Below are 18166 nucleotides of genomic sequence, written 5' to 3'. Positions count from 1 at the left end.
GGTGGTGTCCGAAATGATGTCCTTCAAGAAAAAACCTTCGGTCACGGGCCTAAAAATCTGACGATTCAAATTGTAGAAGAAATTAACTTTTGAAAACTTCTCAAACAAGCGCTTGTGATGCTTTTGAGAGTTACACGCCACCACTGTTTTTCCAGTTTTATCAAGTGGATCTTAATGGGTTCCTGGCCTTGACAGGAGCACGGCTTAATGCTAATCATGCTAATCTTTCATTATGTTCCGTAGACACAAACAGTCAGCTCTTGATAATCTTCATCTTTTGCCAGTGCTTTCTGCAAAAATAAGCAAAACATGTTGAACAAGGCCCTACATCACCATGTAAAAAAAAAAGTCTTCCTGGATCCGTTGATGGCAACGGAGCTAATATTTTTGCCAGTTGGGTGGGGCGGTGACCCTAAAATAAATAAATAAAATAGTCACACTGGTCCCAGAGGCAGGTCAGCCCTATCTGCCAGATGGCCAGTTCAGCCTTGACCACAGGAACTCGGTGCACTCACTAGGTGACACAAATATTTACAGGAAAGACTCCCTAATTAGGTCCACCAAGGCTGTCTGTTCACGTTTGTGCGCACGCTTCAGATAATGCAAATTTGTTCAGGATGGATTTCCTTGTTTGGCAAATTCCAAAGTTGTCAAGTCAATTAAAAAATAAATAGTTGAATCGAAACTTTCTATACTATTTTTGACAGCAAAATATTAGTATTTGACACCATTCCTCCCATTTTGCAATAATCTCAACTCAACTTTATTCATAGAGCAAAAAAATCAACCATTGCTACGTACAAAATGCAGTACATGGAATAGAAATTTGACATACGAAAACAAAGACAGTTACGCTACTGTTGGCCTAGATAAGGCGCCAGGGGGCCCGAGTCAGCAGGGTGGGGGGCACTAGGGCCACTGGGACCAAACACCATAACTTCTGTTTTCTTTTCATTGAAATTGAAGAAATTCAGTTCTAACCAGACAGGACAAGTGTCCTTAATGAGAAAGCGTCCATTTTGCTCAGCAGGACATAGATCTGATTGTCATCCGCATTGCAGTGAAAGGAAATAACCACGCTTTCTTAAAATGAAAACCAGAAGCACCAAATACAATGAAAATGGCTGGAGCCCCGAAATTGAACCCTGCGGAACGCCATATGACAGTGTCTTTATTTACCAATAATAGCTCATTCACTGGATTTACAAAGAAAATATACACCTTTGTACATGTTTTTCCAGCCAGATTAAAAAAAAAAAAAAAATCTTATTGTTTGGTGTTCTTGAAGCTGGCCAAATCGTTCTGGGTGTTCCAAAACTTGTTGTGGAGTAGAAACATCAACAAGTCGACTGGTCTGTCCAACCCCCTACTGGTTGACTAGATGGTGGGAGGTTTCTAAATTGAGTATTTGACACAAATTTGGTGGGAAATATACATTACATGAGTCAGCGTATAGTAGAGCTCAGTTTAGAAACGACTTGAATGCGGAAAGTTTGGAATCTGAAGATTCACAACAGTGACATAGGACCAAAACAACATACGCGAGCGCCGCTTTGCTCTATTTTGAAGCGCATTGCAGGTCACTTTCTCCCGAAAGACGGGCTCTGACATGCTTGGCCTTGGCATTTTCTAATCTGGGTCAGCTTCCGGCATGGCAAAGACGTCCGTGCGTCTTTCTTTTTCTGCTTAACATCTCCTCTTCCTGCTGTTCATCTCTCTCGCTCTCTCTCTCTAAAGGACTCCCCCTCTTTTCCGAGCAGAGGACCTAAAAATAGGGAGTATTGTTCTTCCTGTTCTTTTTTTTTTTTTTTTTTTTTTTCTTTCCACCAAACACCATGATTCCCCCGCACTTGCACCGATTTCACCTCCTTCTGCAGAGCCATCAGTCAATCCAAAGCCTCTCCCATCCCGAATTTGCTCTCCGCCGGTCGGAGAGAAACTCCAAGATCACGTTGACCTCCGCAGCGAAGCACTTTGCACTCTTGTCCTCCAACCTCCCCTTCAATGTCCATTTACAAACACACACACACACACACGAGCGCTTCCTCTCATGTCCTACATTTGTGTCCACCCTTGGGAGGAAAGAAAATAACTCGCCTCAGCAGTAATTCAGCCTACTTCGACATGCAGTGTTTCACTCCAAACAGCCCTGCAGCCTTAAGGTGTCATTTGTAAAGATGGATTTGCATGTATATTGTATTTGCAAACCTTGTCATATCATCTTTCAGTCACTACACAAAGGTAATGATTAATTCAGTGGAATGATGGATTGGAAGTGTAACACGCTAGTTTTTTTTTTTTTCTACTTTCAAAAGAAAAGGGCAAGACATTAATTATCTGACCCAATTAAGACCATGTGATAAAACATGAACCTGCAACAATATAGTTGGATTGTCTTGAGATTTCAATCTGGGCTAAAAACTTTTTTCCTTTTCCATCATTTTGAAATGAAATCCTCATATTAATCAAATTATGCATCGTGTCATAGGCTACAGCGTCATTTTCAAAGGCGGCATTTTGGTCGGTCTGCAGGCTTTATTTCTTATATACAAAGTATGTATTTGTTTAGTGTCTGGAGAAATTCAGTGCATAAGAGCTGCAGTCCACATATTTAAGATGAAGAGATAAAGTCACAGATATGTTTGCATTGTTGTTTTAATCTAATTTAGGACTCACCAATTTACGTTTATGCCACACTTGTAAAAAAAAGTATTTCATATTAGTTAATGGGTCGTTTGCCTTTATTTTAGTTTAAGCCTAACCTCTGAAACCAAAACGTTTATGTATAATACATCTTTATTGTTAATCAGATTAATTTATTGCTTGTATTTGTTAAAATATAGCTGATAATAATCGCATATTAGATCGCAATCACAATATTTAGGAGGAAAAAAAAAAAAAAAAAGCACTGTATTTGTTTTTCAAAATCACTGAGTCCAAGTAATAACACGATAAGCACACAAGGCCTCTAATGATTATGGAAACAAAGAATAATGTCCGCGCGCTGATGCTTTTGCCTCCACTGGCACCAGCAGGTTCCGCCGGTCGCTTTGCCAGCCTCTTGACGAGACGGAAGGCGCCGGGCCAAGGATCAGGCTCGCGGGTATTATTTATAGACTGGAGTGGGCTTCGCGGACGCAGGCGCGGAATGTGTCAGAGAGGAGAAAACGCATCATTGATCAAAGCTCAGACACCGAGTCTTTCTTTTTGCCCAGGGCAAACAATAGCTTGCGTAGCGGCGGGTGAGCAACGCTGCTCATCTTGCCCACACTGAGTCCCGGGCACCTACACAGGTGACCGACCGGGCCTTCACTGAACACCTGCCAGTTCTAGCCTCCTTCCACTCTGGCTGCCGTTTGAATGGCTGCTGCGCTTTGGATGTTTAAAAATACACACATGGTAGGCGTTTGGAGAGTGAATGCACTCGGCGTGAAGCTGTGCCGGCGTATATTGTGTGGGCTTTGCATAGAAGCAGTAGGTGTGCATGTCAACGCATAAGAGACATAAAGCATCGCTTAAAACATGTACCGGGGTCTTTCTTGGACTCGCTTACAGAGAAAACACCGCTTATGTTAGCTTGATTTTTCACGGTTACGCCGGGAAGTGAAGCGGTACAGCAGTGTAGAAACGAAACGATAAATAACGATATTTGTTTCGAATTTAGTGCAAGGAGGGAAGAAAATGCAAAGCGTACATGTGCTTACCTTTTGTGGACAGGCACCACGTTTAATGACATTTAAATTGAAACGTGAACAAATACAAACTGCTCAAATAAATTCTTCACTCTATGAAATACTCTGTGATATATCAGTGCGAATACAGCAGATTTTTTTTCTTCTTCTTTTTAGTAAAGTCCAACCGCAGTAGTTTGTCTTCGTTTTAGGAAATCAATGATGCAGTCAAGTGCAACGATAACAGTTTGAACAGTGTGAATTATTACGCTATAAAAACACCAATGGTGTGAGTTATTGCTTTGGCTTCATCTGAAGGGCCCAGACGAGGCTGTTTTGAGACACTGTGAAGTGAATTGAGAGATTTGTGTGTAAATACAATCTACATGTTTGAAGATAATTGCTGAAAATGCGAAAAGACTCGATCATTTCACCGCACTGAATTGCGGAGCCTTAACGTGAAACCTTTTTTCGCCATTCCAATTTTCCCGATTTTTGGGGGAGCTTGGGTCAAATTTAATTAACTCATGTAATTTTTCATCGAGGATAAAGAATATATGTCTTGAGTTGTCATCCCGATTGTAGTTGGGGCCAGTTTATATTTTCACCGCACTGAATTGCGGAGCCTTAACGTGAAACCTTTTTTCGCCATTCCAATTTTCCCGATTTTTGGGGGAGCTTGGGTCAAATTTAATTAACTCATGTAATTTTTCATCGAGGATAAAGAATATATGTCTTGAGTTGTCATCCCGATTGTAGTTGGGGCCAGTTTATATTTCTGTCATGAACTGTTGCCACCCAAATTGCCAATCTTAGCCTCTAGTGGCTAGCAGCTAGCTGCTAAGTAGCCCATTTAGCCTAGCAAGAGCTGTTGGACTTGACTCAGTGGTAGAGTGGTCGTCTCCCAACCCCAAGGTTGTGGGTTCGATCTCCGGCCCAATGCGATCATGTCGAAGTATCCTAACCAAGCCAAAAAAATACCTTTTTTAATTTTTATGCGAGTACTTGATTATTCAATCGAATTTTCAGTAGGATATCCGAATAATAAAATATTTGGTAGCCCTAATTTTGACAGTCTGTGACAATATATTGTACTTTAAATGTCAGCTTGTCACTGCTTGATTTCTTTGCCATCTTGAGAGTTTTTCTTTGTCTTCAATAGAAAACGAATGCGGGATGTGTTCTGGGGAGGATGTGCTTCTTTTGGACAGTTCTGGAGATTCTTGTGAAAAACACCGGCGCTTATACAATGTGGAGTAAGGAGAATCAAAAAGCCAGTGTGAGGAGGACTGCAGTTGGTGGTGGGGGGGGGGCACTAGGGGTGGTGAATAGTTCTTTTCTCCGCTGCAATGCAGATTGTAGTCAAGGTCAATGCTCGCGAGGCCGCATTGACTAAAGCAAGAACCGAGGCTGCGGTGTCAGATAGATGACGTTTAATGGAAAACTTGTGTTCCATAAAGGTTATTTATCATGTGTTCAGACTTGCATAACCCCCCTGATGTTTCCCGGGGTAAAAAAAAAAAACCAAACACACACACACACACACACATTTGGCTTCATTTAGATAACATTTATTAGTTGCCTCTGTGCAGCGCAGTTGCTTGTAATCTTGTGGCAGCTTGTCATTTTATTTTGAGCATTGCGTCGTAGGCAGCGGGAGGCTCTGTGGCAACGCGACTGGCAGGATGACATTTTGTTGTTCGTCAGCTTCCCGCCCGCCGTCAACTTCCTCTGTCTGGTTGCGATGTGCGGAGCGACGCGGAGGACCTGCAGGCAGTGCGTTGGTCAGCGCTTCGGTGTGAAAAAAAAGTTACTCCTTGCCGGCAACTGCTGTTATGAGCGGGCGCACTCGGCTTCCTTTTTTAAGGATCGGAAGAATTCAAACTTATATTTTATATTGCAGAAATGATGCGGACGGCTCAATATGACCTCTCAGTTCGTTTTCATGAAGCAAGTTTTTTTTTGTAGCTACTTCTTTCGAGGAAGTGAAAAATCCTTCAACATCACGCCAGACTTTGATTGTTCGCCCTTTTTATAAAATATGACACAGCGAAGAAGGGGGGGGGTGAGTGAAAATATTTGAGTGACAGCCAAAAAATGAAGTGGGAGACCAAACAATCATGTGAAAGGATATGCAAATGAACGGATGTGAAAATGGAGGATGACAACACCAATGTGTCAACACTTTGATGGGCCCCGTCTTTGGGCAAACATCTCGCTTCTCCAACATCTCTGGCAAACATTCAGTGGCCTGTGCCTGGAAAACCATTCGGGAAATTAGGAAAAAACCTCTGTGATAATCAATGCAGAAGAAAACACTGTTGGACCACGTGGGAGCATGAAACATTGAGCGGTAAAAGTGTGTGCGCTGTGTTGTTGGGCGGGGCTTTGGTACCGAGGCATGAGCTTCATCATAAATGCGGTTTTAGTTACTCGTTCACTTCAAATTGTGGAAACCCTTAAAACAGAATTGCCTTGTTTTGATACCGGAGCTTTTGAGACGCATTTTTTTGAGTTACAGCATAAACATGTCATGTATCAAAGTAAAACAAAGTAGTGATTCAGATGTGATTGGTCCAACACAAAACATAAATGACTACGATGTATTCTGGGTCTGGTCACTTGTATCTCAAGTCACCACCGTAGAAGAAGATATTCAAGAACCTACTTTAATGATCTGTTAGCTTAACTATATAACTACATCGTGGTTGCAAAATGACTTGTGAAACACGGCATACAAGCATACGACACAGGTGGCTAAATATTGAACAGAATTAACATTTATGATTGTCGGTCTTGCAGATCAGGGAGGAGAAATAAATCAAACACGCTTAACCTTTTAGAGACTTTGATTACAGAGATGGAAAATGCACAAATGAAGCCCGATTATCGGTATACGTGTATCCCATTTAACCTTCGCTGAATTTCTTTCGATTCCTTGAATCTGCATTAGCTACTCGAACGTTTACAGAAGAATCCTTGGGTCCCTTGAAAGGCACTTCATAAATACACGTTTTTATTCACAGTGGCGCTTAAACTGAAGTTGAAATCATTTTCATGCCAAGGTACTGGCAGTTTTTTGTTGTTTTTTTGGGGGGAAATCTCATTTGTAAACACCACTAGATTTTAATGGCGAGCCGATGCCTCCTGCGGCTTCTGTGAACCTGTGGTCTGGACTTTCTCATTGTCTTTTAGGGACAACGAGACACATTAATTAAACGGGCGCCCAGACGAGTGAGGAGGCAAATGAGCGACCTTCAAACATCCCCCCGCTGAATTAGCGAGACAATCATCAGCAGGGGGATTGCGAGGCAACTCGGGGGGGGGGGGGGGTGTTGATAGCGGGGGGGGGGACAAACAAGCTCTTCCTTGTGCCTTTGCCGTGTTATGATTGAACGCAGCTTTCACCGAGATGGCATCACGACAAAGTCCGAGACGGCCCCGGCTGATAAGCGCGCGAGGCGACCTGGAGTGGGTCTTGAAATGGACCGTACTCAACCCCGCTGCTCGGCAACACGCCCACGCGCACGTGCGCTCACCTGGCAGCCTTTGTGCAGAAGGTGCTGCGGGGAAAATAATTGGCCCCACTGCTAATGCGAGGTCACGGAAAAAGAATGAGAGTGGCGGCTAGGGACGGCGAGTGTAGCGCGGCGAGCAGAGCTCCGTGCGGCCGTGCATGCGCTGCATTCAAATACGGCGGTGGGACGTAACAAAGCACACATACTTTGTTACTTTGTTACTGTGACTAACCCTGCCTTCCTACTTTTGACGACAGATATTTGTACTTTGTAGTCCTTACTTTGTCAAAAGAGGCCTTCAACCTTCTTTGATCTAATTAAAAGTACATCTAAAAGCAGATAGAGAGTTAAAGTGGGAAAAAAACCCATATTTTTTTCAAAATTATGTTCTATGCAGGCCCACTAGTTGAAACAGGGCATTCTGATAAATATTGTGTTTGTGGAATAAGTGTTAATCCACCCTTTTTTAGCCGTGTCTGGGGGCGGCCATTTTGTCTTGTGTCGACTGAAAATGACATCACAACTGCTCACAACGACCAATCACGGCTCAGATTCAGAAAAGAGGTCAGCTGCGATTGGTCGTTGAGAGCAGTTGTGATGTCATTTTCAGTCGACAGAAGACAAAATGGCCGCCCCCAGAGACGGCTAAAAACGAGTGCATTTTGCTACTTAACTTATATTCCACAAATGCAAAATTGATCAGAATGCCGCGTTTCAACTAGTGGGAACATATTCTTGAAAAAAAAATACATTTGGGTTGACTTCAGCTTTAAAGAGATTTAAAAAGCAAAGTAAATAAAAAACAGCTTCCAAATTTTTTTAAATACATTTTTTCAGCAAATTATCAAATGGTTATTGTATATGTTTAACAATACATGTTCTCCTTTTGTATTTGGGTACGTTTCTGTCTTTTTTACGCAAGTATCTGCACATTTACTCAAGCACAAAGTGTGACTACATTTGCGACATCTGTTCAAACGCAAAAAAAAAAAAAGACGCAGTGTGATTCATGGCCCGAGCTCATAAATATAACGGGCGTCCTCGGGACTGGCAGCGAAAGCCAACAGACGGTTTGGACACCGACGCCGTGACTGTGCGAAGCAGCTAGGTCCGACTGCGGCGCTCGTGTTTGCCTTGTGTACTTTGACAGCTCGATAGCATTGACCTCCACTCTCTCGACGGGCCGGTAATTAGCGAGATTGCTCGTTGTGTCGTTTTTTTTGTGTGTTTTTTACAAGGTGCTCTGGAGGCTTTCCACTTATTAGCTGTGCGCGCCCACCAGTGTTGACAGGCAAGCAGGAGCCTCGTATTCTAGGCAAAGGGACCTAGTGTAAAATGACCTCCCGGATGGAAGTGTAAATCCATTTCCCGCAAAGAACGGCGTTGAGGCATGTCCACACACACTCTAGTCACACTTTTTTTTTTTTTTTTTCTTCTTCTTAAATTTCCTCCTAAACCGTTAATAGCTGTTCACACATTAGCTAGCACACTAAGATGGGATGTGCTGCACAATGCGCGGCTGAGATGACTGAGACTTTAGGCTTCCGCCCATGCGACAGATTTAGGTGACGAATGGTGACAAGGCCGACTTGCTGCTACTTGCCTCTATGCTGTCTTGTGTTCCTCCCTTCCACATCTTATGAAAACAATGCTGATATTTTGAGACTGAAGCAAACGCCCATTTGTTTGGATGTCTCTAAAATATTATCCTGTAGTGTAGGGTGTTAAGAGGGATTTTTTTTCCCCCCCTCCCCATCTGCTTGGAAAATGGTGGAGGCAACAATCAAAAATGTTAAACCTGTTGAAATACCCTATTTTTCGGAGTATGTCACGTTTTTTTCGGGGGTGCGACGGGTCGTTGTAACGTAAGCAATACCATTCAGCCTGTTGTTGCCTCTATTCTATTTTTATTTTTAATTGTTCGTCATTTAAATTTTAAGTGACATGTCTGTTCTTGGTGTTGGATTTTATCAAATACATTTCCTCCAAAAATGCGACTTATACTCCAGTGCGACTTATATATGTTTTTGCCTTCTTTATCATGCATTTTACGGCTGGTGCGACTTGTACCCCGGAGCGACTTATAGTCCGGAAAATATGGATGACCAGTTCAATATTTACAATCAAAGATTAAACTCCTCTCTTTTGTCATTTTCACTGTGGTGAATGACTCAAGAGACATGATATAAAAACACTCAACACAACCAGTTGGTCATCTATTTGCGTCCTTCGGGTCACTGCTTAATTGGGTCTCCTTCAGTTTCAGGTCAAAGTCACAGAGTCCGCGGATCCGCCTGACTTGGTGTTGAACGCACACACATCTGCGGTTGTAAATATTGAACTAGTTGACCATTTACGACTGTCGGCTCCAACTGTTTTCTGAGGAAGAAAAAGAATCACTATTACAGTAGCTCACCCCACGCCGCGGGATAATCGCTCCTCAGGTGTCAGCGATCGATTCCACACAATGAAGGCAATTCGTAATCGCGAATTCAATGACCGAGGACCCAGATTTTTATGATATTTTCATAACATACAAATAAATGATGACCGTTCAGTAACAGCTATAGCAACACATTTGGTGGCTGTGCTGAATCACTTAGCACAATAACCTTGATGTTTTACACGATTGAGCTGGAGCTGCTTATCTTCTTTGTTTGTGTCATCTTATATTGCGTTAGCGTAGCCTTTAGATCCACTCCTGTAAATTAAAACACTTCATGTCTCAAAAATCCAGTATAAACGCGCTTAGTTGCCATACCATCTACCGTAAGTGTCCGTTGTGCCCCCCGCCCCCTCACAAAACCACCCCAGCGTGGGTTTTTCTCCTCACTGTGATTTGATTTGCTTTATTGGCATTGAGGTTGCGCAGCATGTCTAAAACATCTAAACAAATCAAGTTATCAAACTCATTAAACTCACCCGTTCTCTTTCTCAGTCTCCGTCAGTGGCTTCGCCTCCCACCCCCCCCACACACATCACCCCCACCACCCTCTTGCGAATAAACATTGTTAGCATAGATCCACGTCACCTTTTTTTTCTTGCTTTCTACCAACAGATGCTTCTGTCCGCGCAGTTTTTGGGGGCAGTGCAGTCGATTAGGGTTGAATGATGGCCGCCTTGGGTTCAGTGTGGCAGGTTACAAGCCAATATGTGGGGATTGTGGGGGTGGGGGGGGGGGCGTTAAGGAGATGTGCGGTTGTGCCTCAGGGTACGTGGTGGGTCAGTGGGTTCGCCGCGTTCTGATGATAACCTGTAAAGTCATTTGGAGTCACGCGCGATCAAATTTATTCCTCAGGACGGCAAAGCTGATTGTGATTTCTACGCTCCGACGTCTTGATGTGATTTGATCGCACCGGCGGGACCGTGGGACTCTGGAGGGCTCCTCGCCATCTGCACCTGTTTTCTCAATCCCCGCCGCTTCTGTCGGCCACGTCTGTCGCTGACGAGCTTTGCGGACTGAATCGAGCGAGGAAACGCACGGGGCGTAAACGCCACTTCGAAATCTGCTTTTTTTCCTCCACCTTTATGCGCTGACGCATCAAAACACATTGCTCAGCCATCACGTCGAATAAAGTCAAATGGACAAGGTGTCTTTGTTGACGGTCTCAGTTGGAAATTCGCCTCCCAAGTGGGGTGGAAGATTGACTTTTACGAGGTCTGCCTCTGAAGGAATTTCTATTCCGTCAAATGCCATCAACCAATTTGGTACACTGAATCTCAAAGTTTTGAGTGCTTCCGAGTTTGCTTGTATTTATTTGTATTTTACCTTGACTTTAGGGAAAATCTTTTGGCAGTCGGAACACCGTAAACATGTTTGTGGCATCTGTATTTGTTTGATTTCTCATGTCACTGTTGACATGCATCGAGGCCTAGCTATGATGGATACTCTGTCTGTCCATGCAACTGCGAGCGTCAACGGGGTCCTGGCTTTGTCTTCACGCCACATCATCCAGCTGCCCTTGACGATAGATCACTCACAATGCACGCAGACAAATACCCGGTATGTCCGTGGGCAAAAGGAGCTCTCGATGACTTGCTATGGACCAACAAAGTACAAAATATAGTGGATTGTAAGTGACCAGGACTTGCGTGAAGAAGGAGGTGCAAGGCTCAGCGGTTGGATGGGATGGGGAGGAAGTAGTCCGTAGCAGGGAATGAAAGCGAGTCCCATGGGAAGTTCCCAAGGGGACTCTTCATCTTCCATGTGTTCAAACAAAGGTTGGGCTGCGCAATGCACCCACCCAAGATTTGACATTCAAGAGACAAGTACATGTTGTGTGAGTCGGGGCGTGTTACGGTTTTTCTGTGGTCCCTGATATCACAGGATATCAGGCAGTAGGAGAGCTCCCAAGGCAGCTGCATAAAACATACGCAAGCTACAAATGTCGAACTGGAATTTTGTATTCTGACTCGCAAACAAATCACTAACCAAGGAGTTTCTTCGGAAACACACTCAAAATCAAAGTTGAAAAATAAGATTGAACCTGACTCTAAACATTTGGAGCTGAACTAGCAAAGCTGCCTCACATTAAAAAGAGTCCCTACTCCAGAGTGTGTATTCTAACTCTGTCCTTTCTGTGTGATGTTTTTTTCGAAGTACTCCGTATTTCTTCCACATCCCAAAACTCCAAATGTCCCATAATTGTGTGAATGGTACCAGACAAAAGTATCATACAAGGCGATACATTTTAACGCACACTGCTAAGCAATGTCCTGCATTGCCCCATCGTCACCGGCATACGGTGACTAATGTCACCCTTCGTCTTTTGCCACCTCTACAAAATAAGAAAGGGTACATGTGCGACAAGTGCAACATTAGAACGGCGTGATTATGTCATTTTTTTTCCTCCCTTCACACCGAAGGTTGCTCATTAATCAGAATGATGTACCGGGCCTCATCTTCCCTGGGTTGTCAGGAGGAAGACGGATGGTTCAGATGTGCTCCAGTGTACCTTGAGTCAAACCGTGCTCTATGGACCGATAGATCAGATCGGTACTGGCATCGGCTGTCGGAAGAAGGCTGTGTTAAGACGTATAGTAGTTGTACATACAGTAGTCGTTCTTATCCCCAGGACCCCCTACACGCACTTTTTAGTTGATTGTTTTTGAATTGAAAATGGAAAAGGTTTGAAATTCCTCCTCTATGAGGTCTTCTTCCTTATACACGGGTATTGTTAATAGTAAGATAACACTCCTTGTTTTTCCCTTTCTTGTTGACAGGACGGTTCCAAACAGAGGCAGGTGAGGAAAAAGACAGTCTCCTTCAGCTCCATGCCAAGTGACCGCAAGATCAACAGCACAGCGGCATGCATGGCTTTCATGATGGAGGGCTGCGAGATGAAGAAGGTGCGCTCCAACTCACGCATGTACAACAGATACTTCCTGCTGGATCCAGACATGCACTGGCTCCGCTGGGAGCCCTCCAAAAAGGACTCCGAGAAGGCCAAGCTCGAGATCAAGAGCATTAAGGAGGTCCGATTGGGGAAGAAGACTCCAGTCCTTCGCAGCAACGGTCTCTCTGATCAGTTCCCGGATGAATGTGCCTTCTCGATCATCTATGGGGACAACTATGAGTCGCTGGATTTGGTTGCCAGTACAGCTGATGTGGTCAGCACCTGGGTGATGGGCCTGAGATATCTGGTGTCTTATGGCCGACACACCGTAGACATGGTGGAGCCCAGCCAACCGAGTGTACGGACATCTTGGATTAGCTCCGTCTTTGAGCTGGCAGACATGGAAAAAGACGGACATATTGACCTTTTCAGGGCCACTCAAATTATCAAGGGGCTCAACCCTGGAATGAAAGAGGCCATGATAGAACTCAAGTTCAAAGAACTCCAGAAAGCGAAAGACCAATACGGTGAGGCAATTAACATGGACACATTTGTGGAGGCCTACTGTGAGCTCTGTACGCGTCCAGAAATTTTCTTCTTGCTGATGCAGTTCTCCAGTAACAAGGAGTACTTGGACTGCAAAGACCTGATGCTATTCGTAGAGGTGGAGCAGGGTGTAGAAGGTGTAACAGAGGACATGTGCAGGGATATGGTTCTAAAATACGAGCCATCGGCCGAAGGCAGGGAACGGATTTACCTCTCCATTGATGGTTTTACACATTACCTCCTCTCGTCTGAGTGCCACATCTTTGACCCGCAGCACAAACGCGTGTGCCAGGATATGGCTCAGCCCTTGTCCCACTACTACATCAACTCTTCACATAATGCCTCTCTCCTGGAAGACCACTTCTGGGGTTCATCCGACATCAGCAGTTACATTCGCGTTCTGAGGATGGGTTGTCGCAGCATCGAGGTAATCGTCTGGGACGGCCCTGATAATGAACCAGTGGTGTATGTTGGTAGTTCTGTGGCCTCACAGCTTGTGTTCTCCAAGGTCCTAGATATTATCAACCAATATGCTTTTGAGAGCTCCGAGTATCCCCTGATCCTCTGTTTGGTTGCTCATTGCTCCATCCCTCAGCAGAGGGTAATGGCCCAACACATGAAAAAGATTCTCGGGGACAAACTGTATGTGGATTCCCCCAACAAAGAGGAAAACTACCTACCCTCTCCCGAGAAACTCAAAGGTAAAATCCTTCTCAAGGGTAAGAGGTTAGAGGCCACCTGCACGGAGTCAGAGGGAGATGTGACGGAGGAGGAAGAGGGTCTAGAAATGTCCAGACGAGTTGGAGTAGATGACAGGGACCAGTTAAATGGCTTGGGTTGCAAAAGACTCCGTCTGTGCAAGGAGCTCTCTGAGCTTGTGTCTCTCTGTAAATCGGTACAGTTCAGGGACTTTGACACGTCAAAAAGGGACCAAAAATACTGGGAGATTTGCTCCTTCAACGAGGTTGATGCAAACAGGTTCGCCAATGAGTTTCCCGAGGAATTTGTCTGCTACAACAAGCGCTTTCTCTCCAGAGTGTACCCCACCCCGATGAGGATTGATGCCAGTAACATGAACCCCCAAGATTTCTGGAAGTGCGGCTGCCAGATTGTGGCCATGAACTACCAGACACCTGGCCTGATGATGGACCTCAACCTTGGCTGGTTCCGACAAAATGGCAACTGCGGTTACGTGTTGCGGCCAGCCATCATGAGGGAGGAGGTGTCCTATTTCAGTGCCAACGCCCGGGATTCCCTGCCAGGGGTTTCCGCCCAGCTCCTTCACATCAAGGTCATCAGCGGGCAGAACCTACCCAAGCCTCGTGGCTCTGCGGCCAAGGGTGATGTGGTGGAACCTTACATATACGTGGAGATTCACGGCATCCCGGCTGATTGTGCTGAACAAAGAACCAAAACCGTGTCCCAAAATGGTGACAACCCCATTTTTGATGAGAGTTTTGAATTCCAGATCAACTTGCCTGAATTGGCGGTCCTGCGCTTTGTGGTGCTGGATGATGACTACATTGGAGATGAGTTCATTGGCCAGTACACCATCCCGTTTGAGTGCCTGCAGCCCGGCTACAGGCATGTCCCCCTACAGTCTCTAACAGGGGAGTTTTTACCCAACACCACGCTGTTTGTCCATGTAGCCATCACGAACAGACGGGGAGGAGGAAAGGCCCATAAGAGAGGAATTTCAGTCAGGAAAGGTCGGAAGGCCCGTGAATACACCAACACCAAGACTACAGGGATCAAAGTGGTGGACGAACTCTTCAGAGCATCAACCCAACCCCTTAGGGAGGCTACAGACCTCAGAGAAAATGTACAGGTCAGTGTCAACTTTTTCATTTCTGTCACACCGACTACTGGACACTTTTCAGCCGAATGTCTTCTTTACTACCCGCCGCTTTGCTTTGTCTTTTCGCCACATCTCTTCTAATACAGCAGGTGACAGATAATTACATAATGAATCAGGTCAGAGGCGACAGCCATCCTCATCATTAGTGTTGGCAAAACATGTCCTAATTGGGGGGGGGGCGGGAAATCAATTATTTTAACTGATACATTAAGCCAGGCAACGCCAAACTTCCCTCCTCACTAAGTAGACCACGTGCTTTCAAGTTGATGTGAAGTGTTCCGACTGGACTTCGCTTCACAGTTGTTGCACGGAGCCACGTGGCTAATTGCGCTCCATTAATGTTGCGTAAGAAAGGAGCTATACCGCGACAATGCTATGCAATTAGTCGGTGTATGAATAGTGTAATCATTAATGGGGGACAATTACCACCCGGGGGAAATGGTGTGCGTTGCTAGGCATTCTGAGAATTTCTTTAAAACTCCTCCATTGTCTAAATTTGACGAACAGGCATGAGGAAACGCCTCCGTCAGTACGGGTTGTAGACGCACGTCTCGCGTTTGTGTCTGGCGCAGCCTCATTTAGCATTGCATCGCATTTATCACAGAACGTCAACGTTTTTTTTTGTTTTTGTTTTGTTTTTTTACATGGAAATTAGCAGTAGGTGGACCCTTAACCCAATCAAACAACACTTACCGCCTTTTCTACCCACAAAACCAAATTCTCAATTTCCTTTTGAAATGTAAATGTGTGTTTTTGAAGTGAGATGATAAAAGGCACAAGGAAGCCAAACAAACAAAACAAAATGCCTTTTAAATGTAAAAACCCAAATAAAGCTTTGTAGGGGCCAGTTGTTGTGGAGCCCGCTACTTGGATCTGGATTGCGCCGCCGGGCCGAGAGCCAAAAACCCGGATGGCATCAACCACCGCACCGCTGGAGGGGTTTTCTCCTGTAAAACTGTAAAGAAAAGATTAAACTGAAGATTTATTTTTTTGGTGCACAAAATGAGAAACATCTGATGGCTTATTGTCTTGAGAGGAACAATTACTGTCAAAATATATGATTACAGCACTAAGATCATTTTGTTCCTATAGCAAAGCTTCCAGGCGGTTTGCTTTGAATAATAACCAGAAGCATTTGGGGGGGGGGGGAATCATAGTCATGTCTTTTTTATTTACTTAAAATGTTTCTCCCGATTGCAAACAAAATAGTCAACAACCCAGGTGTGTCTAATTGGCAACATAAACATCACCAACTGTGAAGCAGACGTGCGAGCCGCTAGTCGCTCATGCTGACTCCGTTTCATTCGGGGGGAAAAAAAAAAAAAGAGTTTAATTGTATTCATGAGAATGCGGCACTTTATCGCTTCATTGAAGACTCTAAAATGCTCACGGCGAATGTGAGTGTGAATGTTTGTTTCTCCATACGCGCTCTGCTATCGGCCCAAAGTCAACCGAGTTAGTTTCCGGCCCACCCACGATCGTTCGGGTGCTGCAGAAAATCAATGGGTATTCACAAGAACTCCACCTGTGGTCATTGGTGGGGCACTGCCCCTCTCGCCGTAACTTCCGAATCGGCACGGATTATGACCGACTGAATTGCAGTAGAGATAGACGATATGATTTTTTCAGGACCGATACCGATTATTGGTAGTCAAGGAGGCCGATAACCGATATTTGGAGCCGATATTCGTTTTCAGTAAAAAGGAAAATATCGGCATCAAAAAAAAATAAAACAAATGACAACTCTTAACTTTGTTGAAATGCCTTTACGCATGTTTGTTGAACATTTTTTTCAGATTTGCACAATGTCGATGTTTTTTTTATTATTATACATTTTTGACAATATGAATCTTTGTTGTAAAATTCTAACAAAGTTCAGGGAGCTCCCAGGGTCATCCCAGGGTCGTCAAAAACAATTGCTCCCTCTAGTTCTCGACAGTAAATAAAGTTGTCCAAAATTTCAAAATGACAGAAATGTTAAAATTTCACTTATCTTTGTTTTGATTTCAAACAAAACCAAAAGGTGCGGGCTGTTCCCAGGATCACTCAGATCTCTCATAAATTTAAACAGATAGTTCCTTTACACAGTTTTACGTTGATTTATTACCGGCCATCAGATTTTTAAAAAAGGCCGATTTCGATATTCATCAAAATACTGAATATCAGCGCCGATAATTTGCCCGGCCGACAATCGGTCCATCCCTTAAGTGCAGTTGTGACTTATTTTCACTAAACATACCGGGAAGTCTTAAATTGTGGGCACATTGAGCAAATGACAAGGCTGCGAAAACCAGTGGCACTAAGTGAACGAAAACGAAGACAAACCCTGTATGATTATGGAGAGTTGGCCGCCTTTGGCGAATCTAAACAGTGTTCTCTTATAAGCTGATCTGACATACACCTCCTCGCAATGCAATTTCCCCCATTAAGGAGGCGGGGGGAGGAGGAGGGGGGGGGGGGATACATAGGAATAGAAACAAAAGAAGTGTTGTAAAGGGGATACAAAGCTTCCATTGGGGAAATGTGGGAAGGGGAGTTAAGTGGGGAGGAAGGGGGGGGGCGTAATTAAAAACACAAGCCTCTTGTTGGGTTTCGCAACACCACCGTGGATTTATATTACACAACAGAATGAACCGAAAACAAATACACAGCGAGTGCAAATAAGCGAAGCTCCACAAGCGCACCGGGACATGCGGCACATGTAATTATGTGCCAGTCCCTCGTCCCTTTTTAGTTGCTCTCTTCGCTACTTGAGGTGCTCGCCGTGGTCCGGGCTCGGCATACAGATGACGGCGTCATTGTTGCCCGGGCCAGCGCAAAGGTGCCGCAGTGGCACGGCACGTCCTCCTGGGATGTGGACGGGTTTTTTCTGCAGGTCCAGCCCTGGGGGGGGTGCAAGAGCGCGGTCTGGTTCTTAAATACCGACACAGCCTGGTCGCCTGAAAGTTTGTTTACTTGCAGGCCTCTATTTGTCAACTCGCTTTGTCTTTTAGCTCCAGTTTGTTCTTCGGGCTGCGATTTAAATCAAGTTGGCTGATGGCATCTGAAAAGGCATGGATGCAAGATCCAGTCAGTGCGTTGACTGCAGGAAAAAAAAAAAACTCATTTGAGTTTGATTTTTTTTTTTTTTTTTTTATAAATTATTTGAATAACAGAGAAAAAAAACATTCCACTTGGAAGTAAAAAAAAACAATTGAAAGGGTCAATTTGTCACTGTTCGGAAACTTGTATAAAGTT

General features: G+C 44.5%; 1 protein-coding gene across 1 annotated transcript in view; it reads left to right on the top strand.

Annotated features, from left to right (window-relative positions):
- Positions 1–18166, top strand: part of LOC147134257 (inactive phospholipase C-like protein 2) — a 54054-nt gene that overhangs the window by 21769 nt on the left and 14119 nt on the right. The window contains exon 2 of the mRNA XM_086055823.1: positions 12413–14899. Coding sequence (XP_085911949.1) covers positions 12413–14899 — 2487 coding nt within the window. The remainder of the gene's footprint in view (positions 1–12412; positions 14900–18166) is intronic.

This window comes from Filicampus tigris, chromosome 16, assembly GCF_054856515.1.
Source record: "Filicampus tigris isolate MCC_2025a chromosome 16, RoL_Ftig_1.0, whole genome shotgun sequence".
Classification (NCBI taxonomy): Eukaryota; Metazoa; Chordata; class Actinopteri; order Syngnathiformes; family Syngnathidae; genus Filicampus; species Filicampus tigris.
Note: the sequence above shows the minus strand (reverse complement) of the source record. Positions and strands in the feature narration are given on the sequence as shown.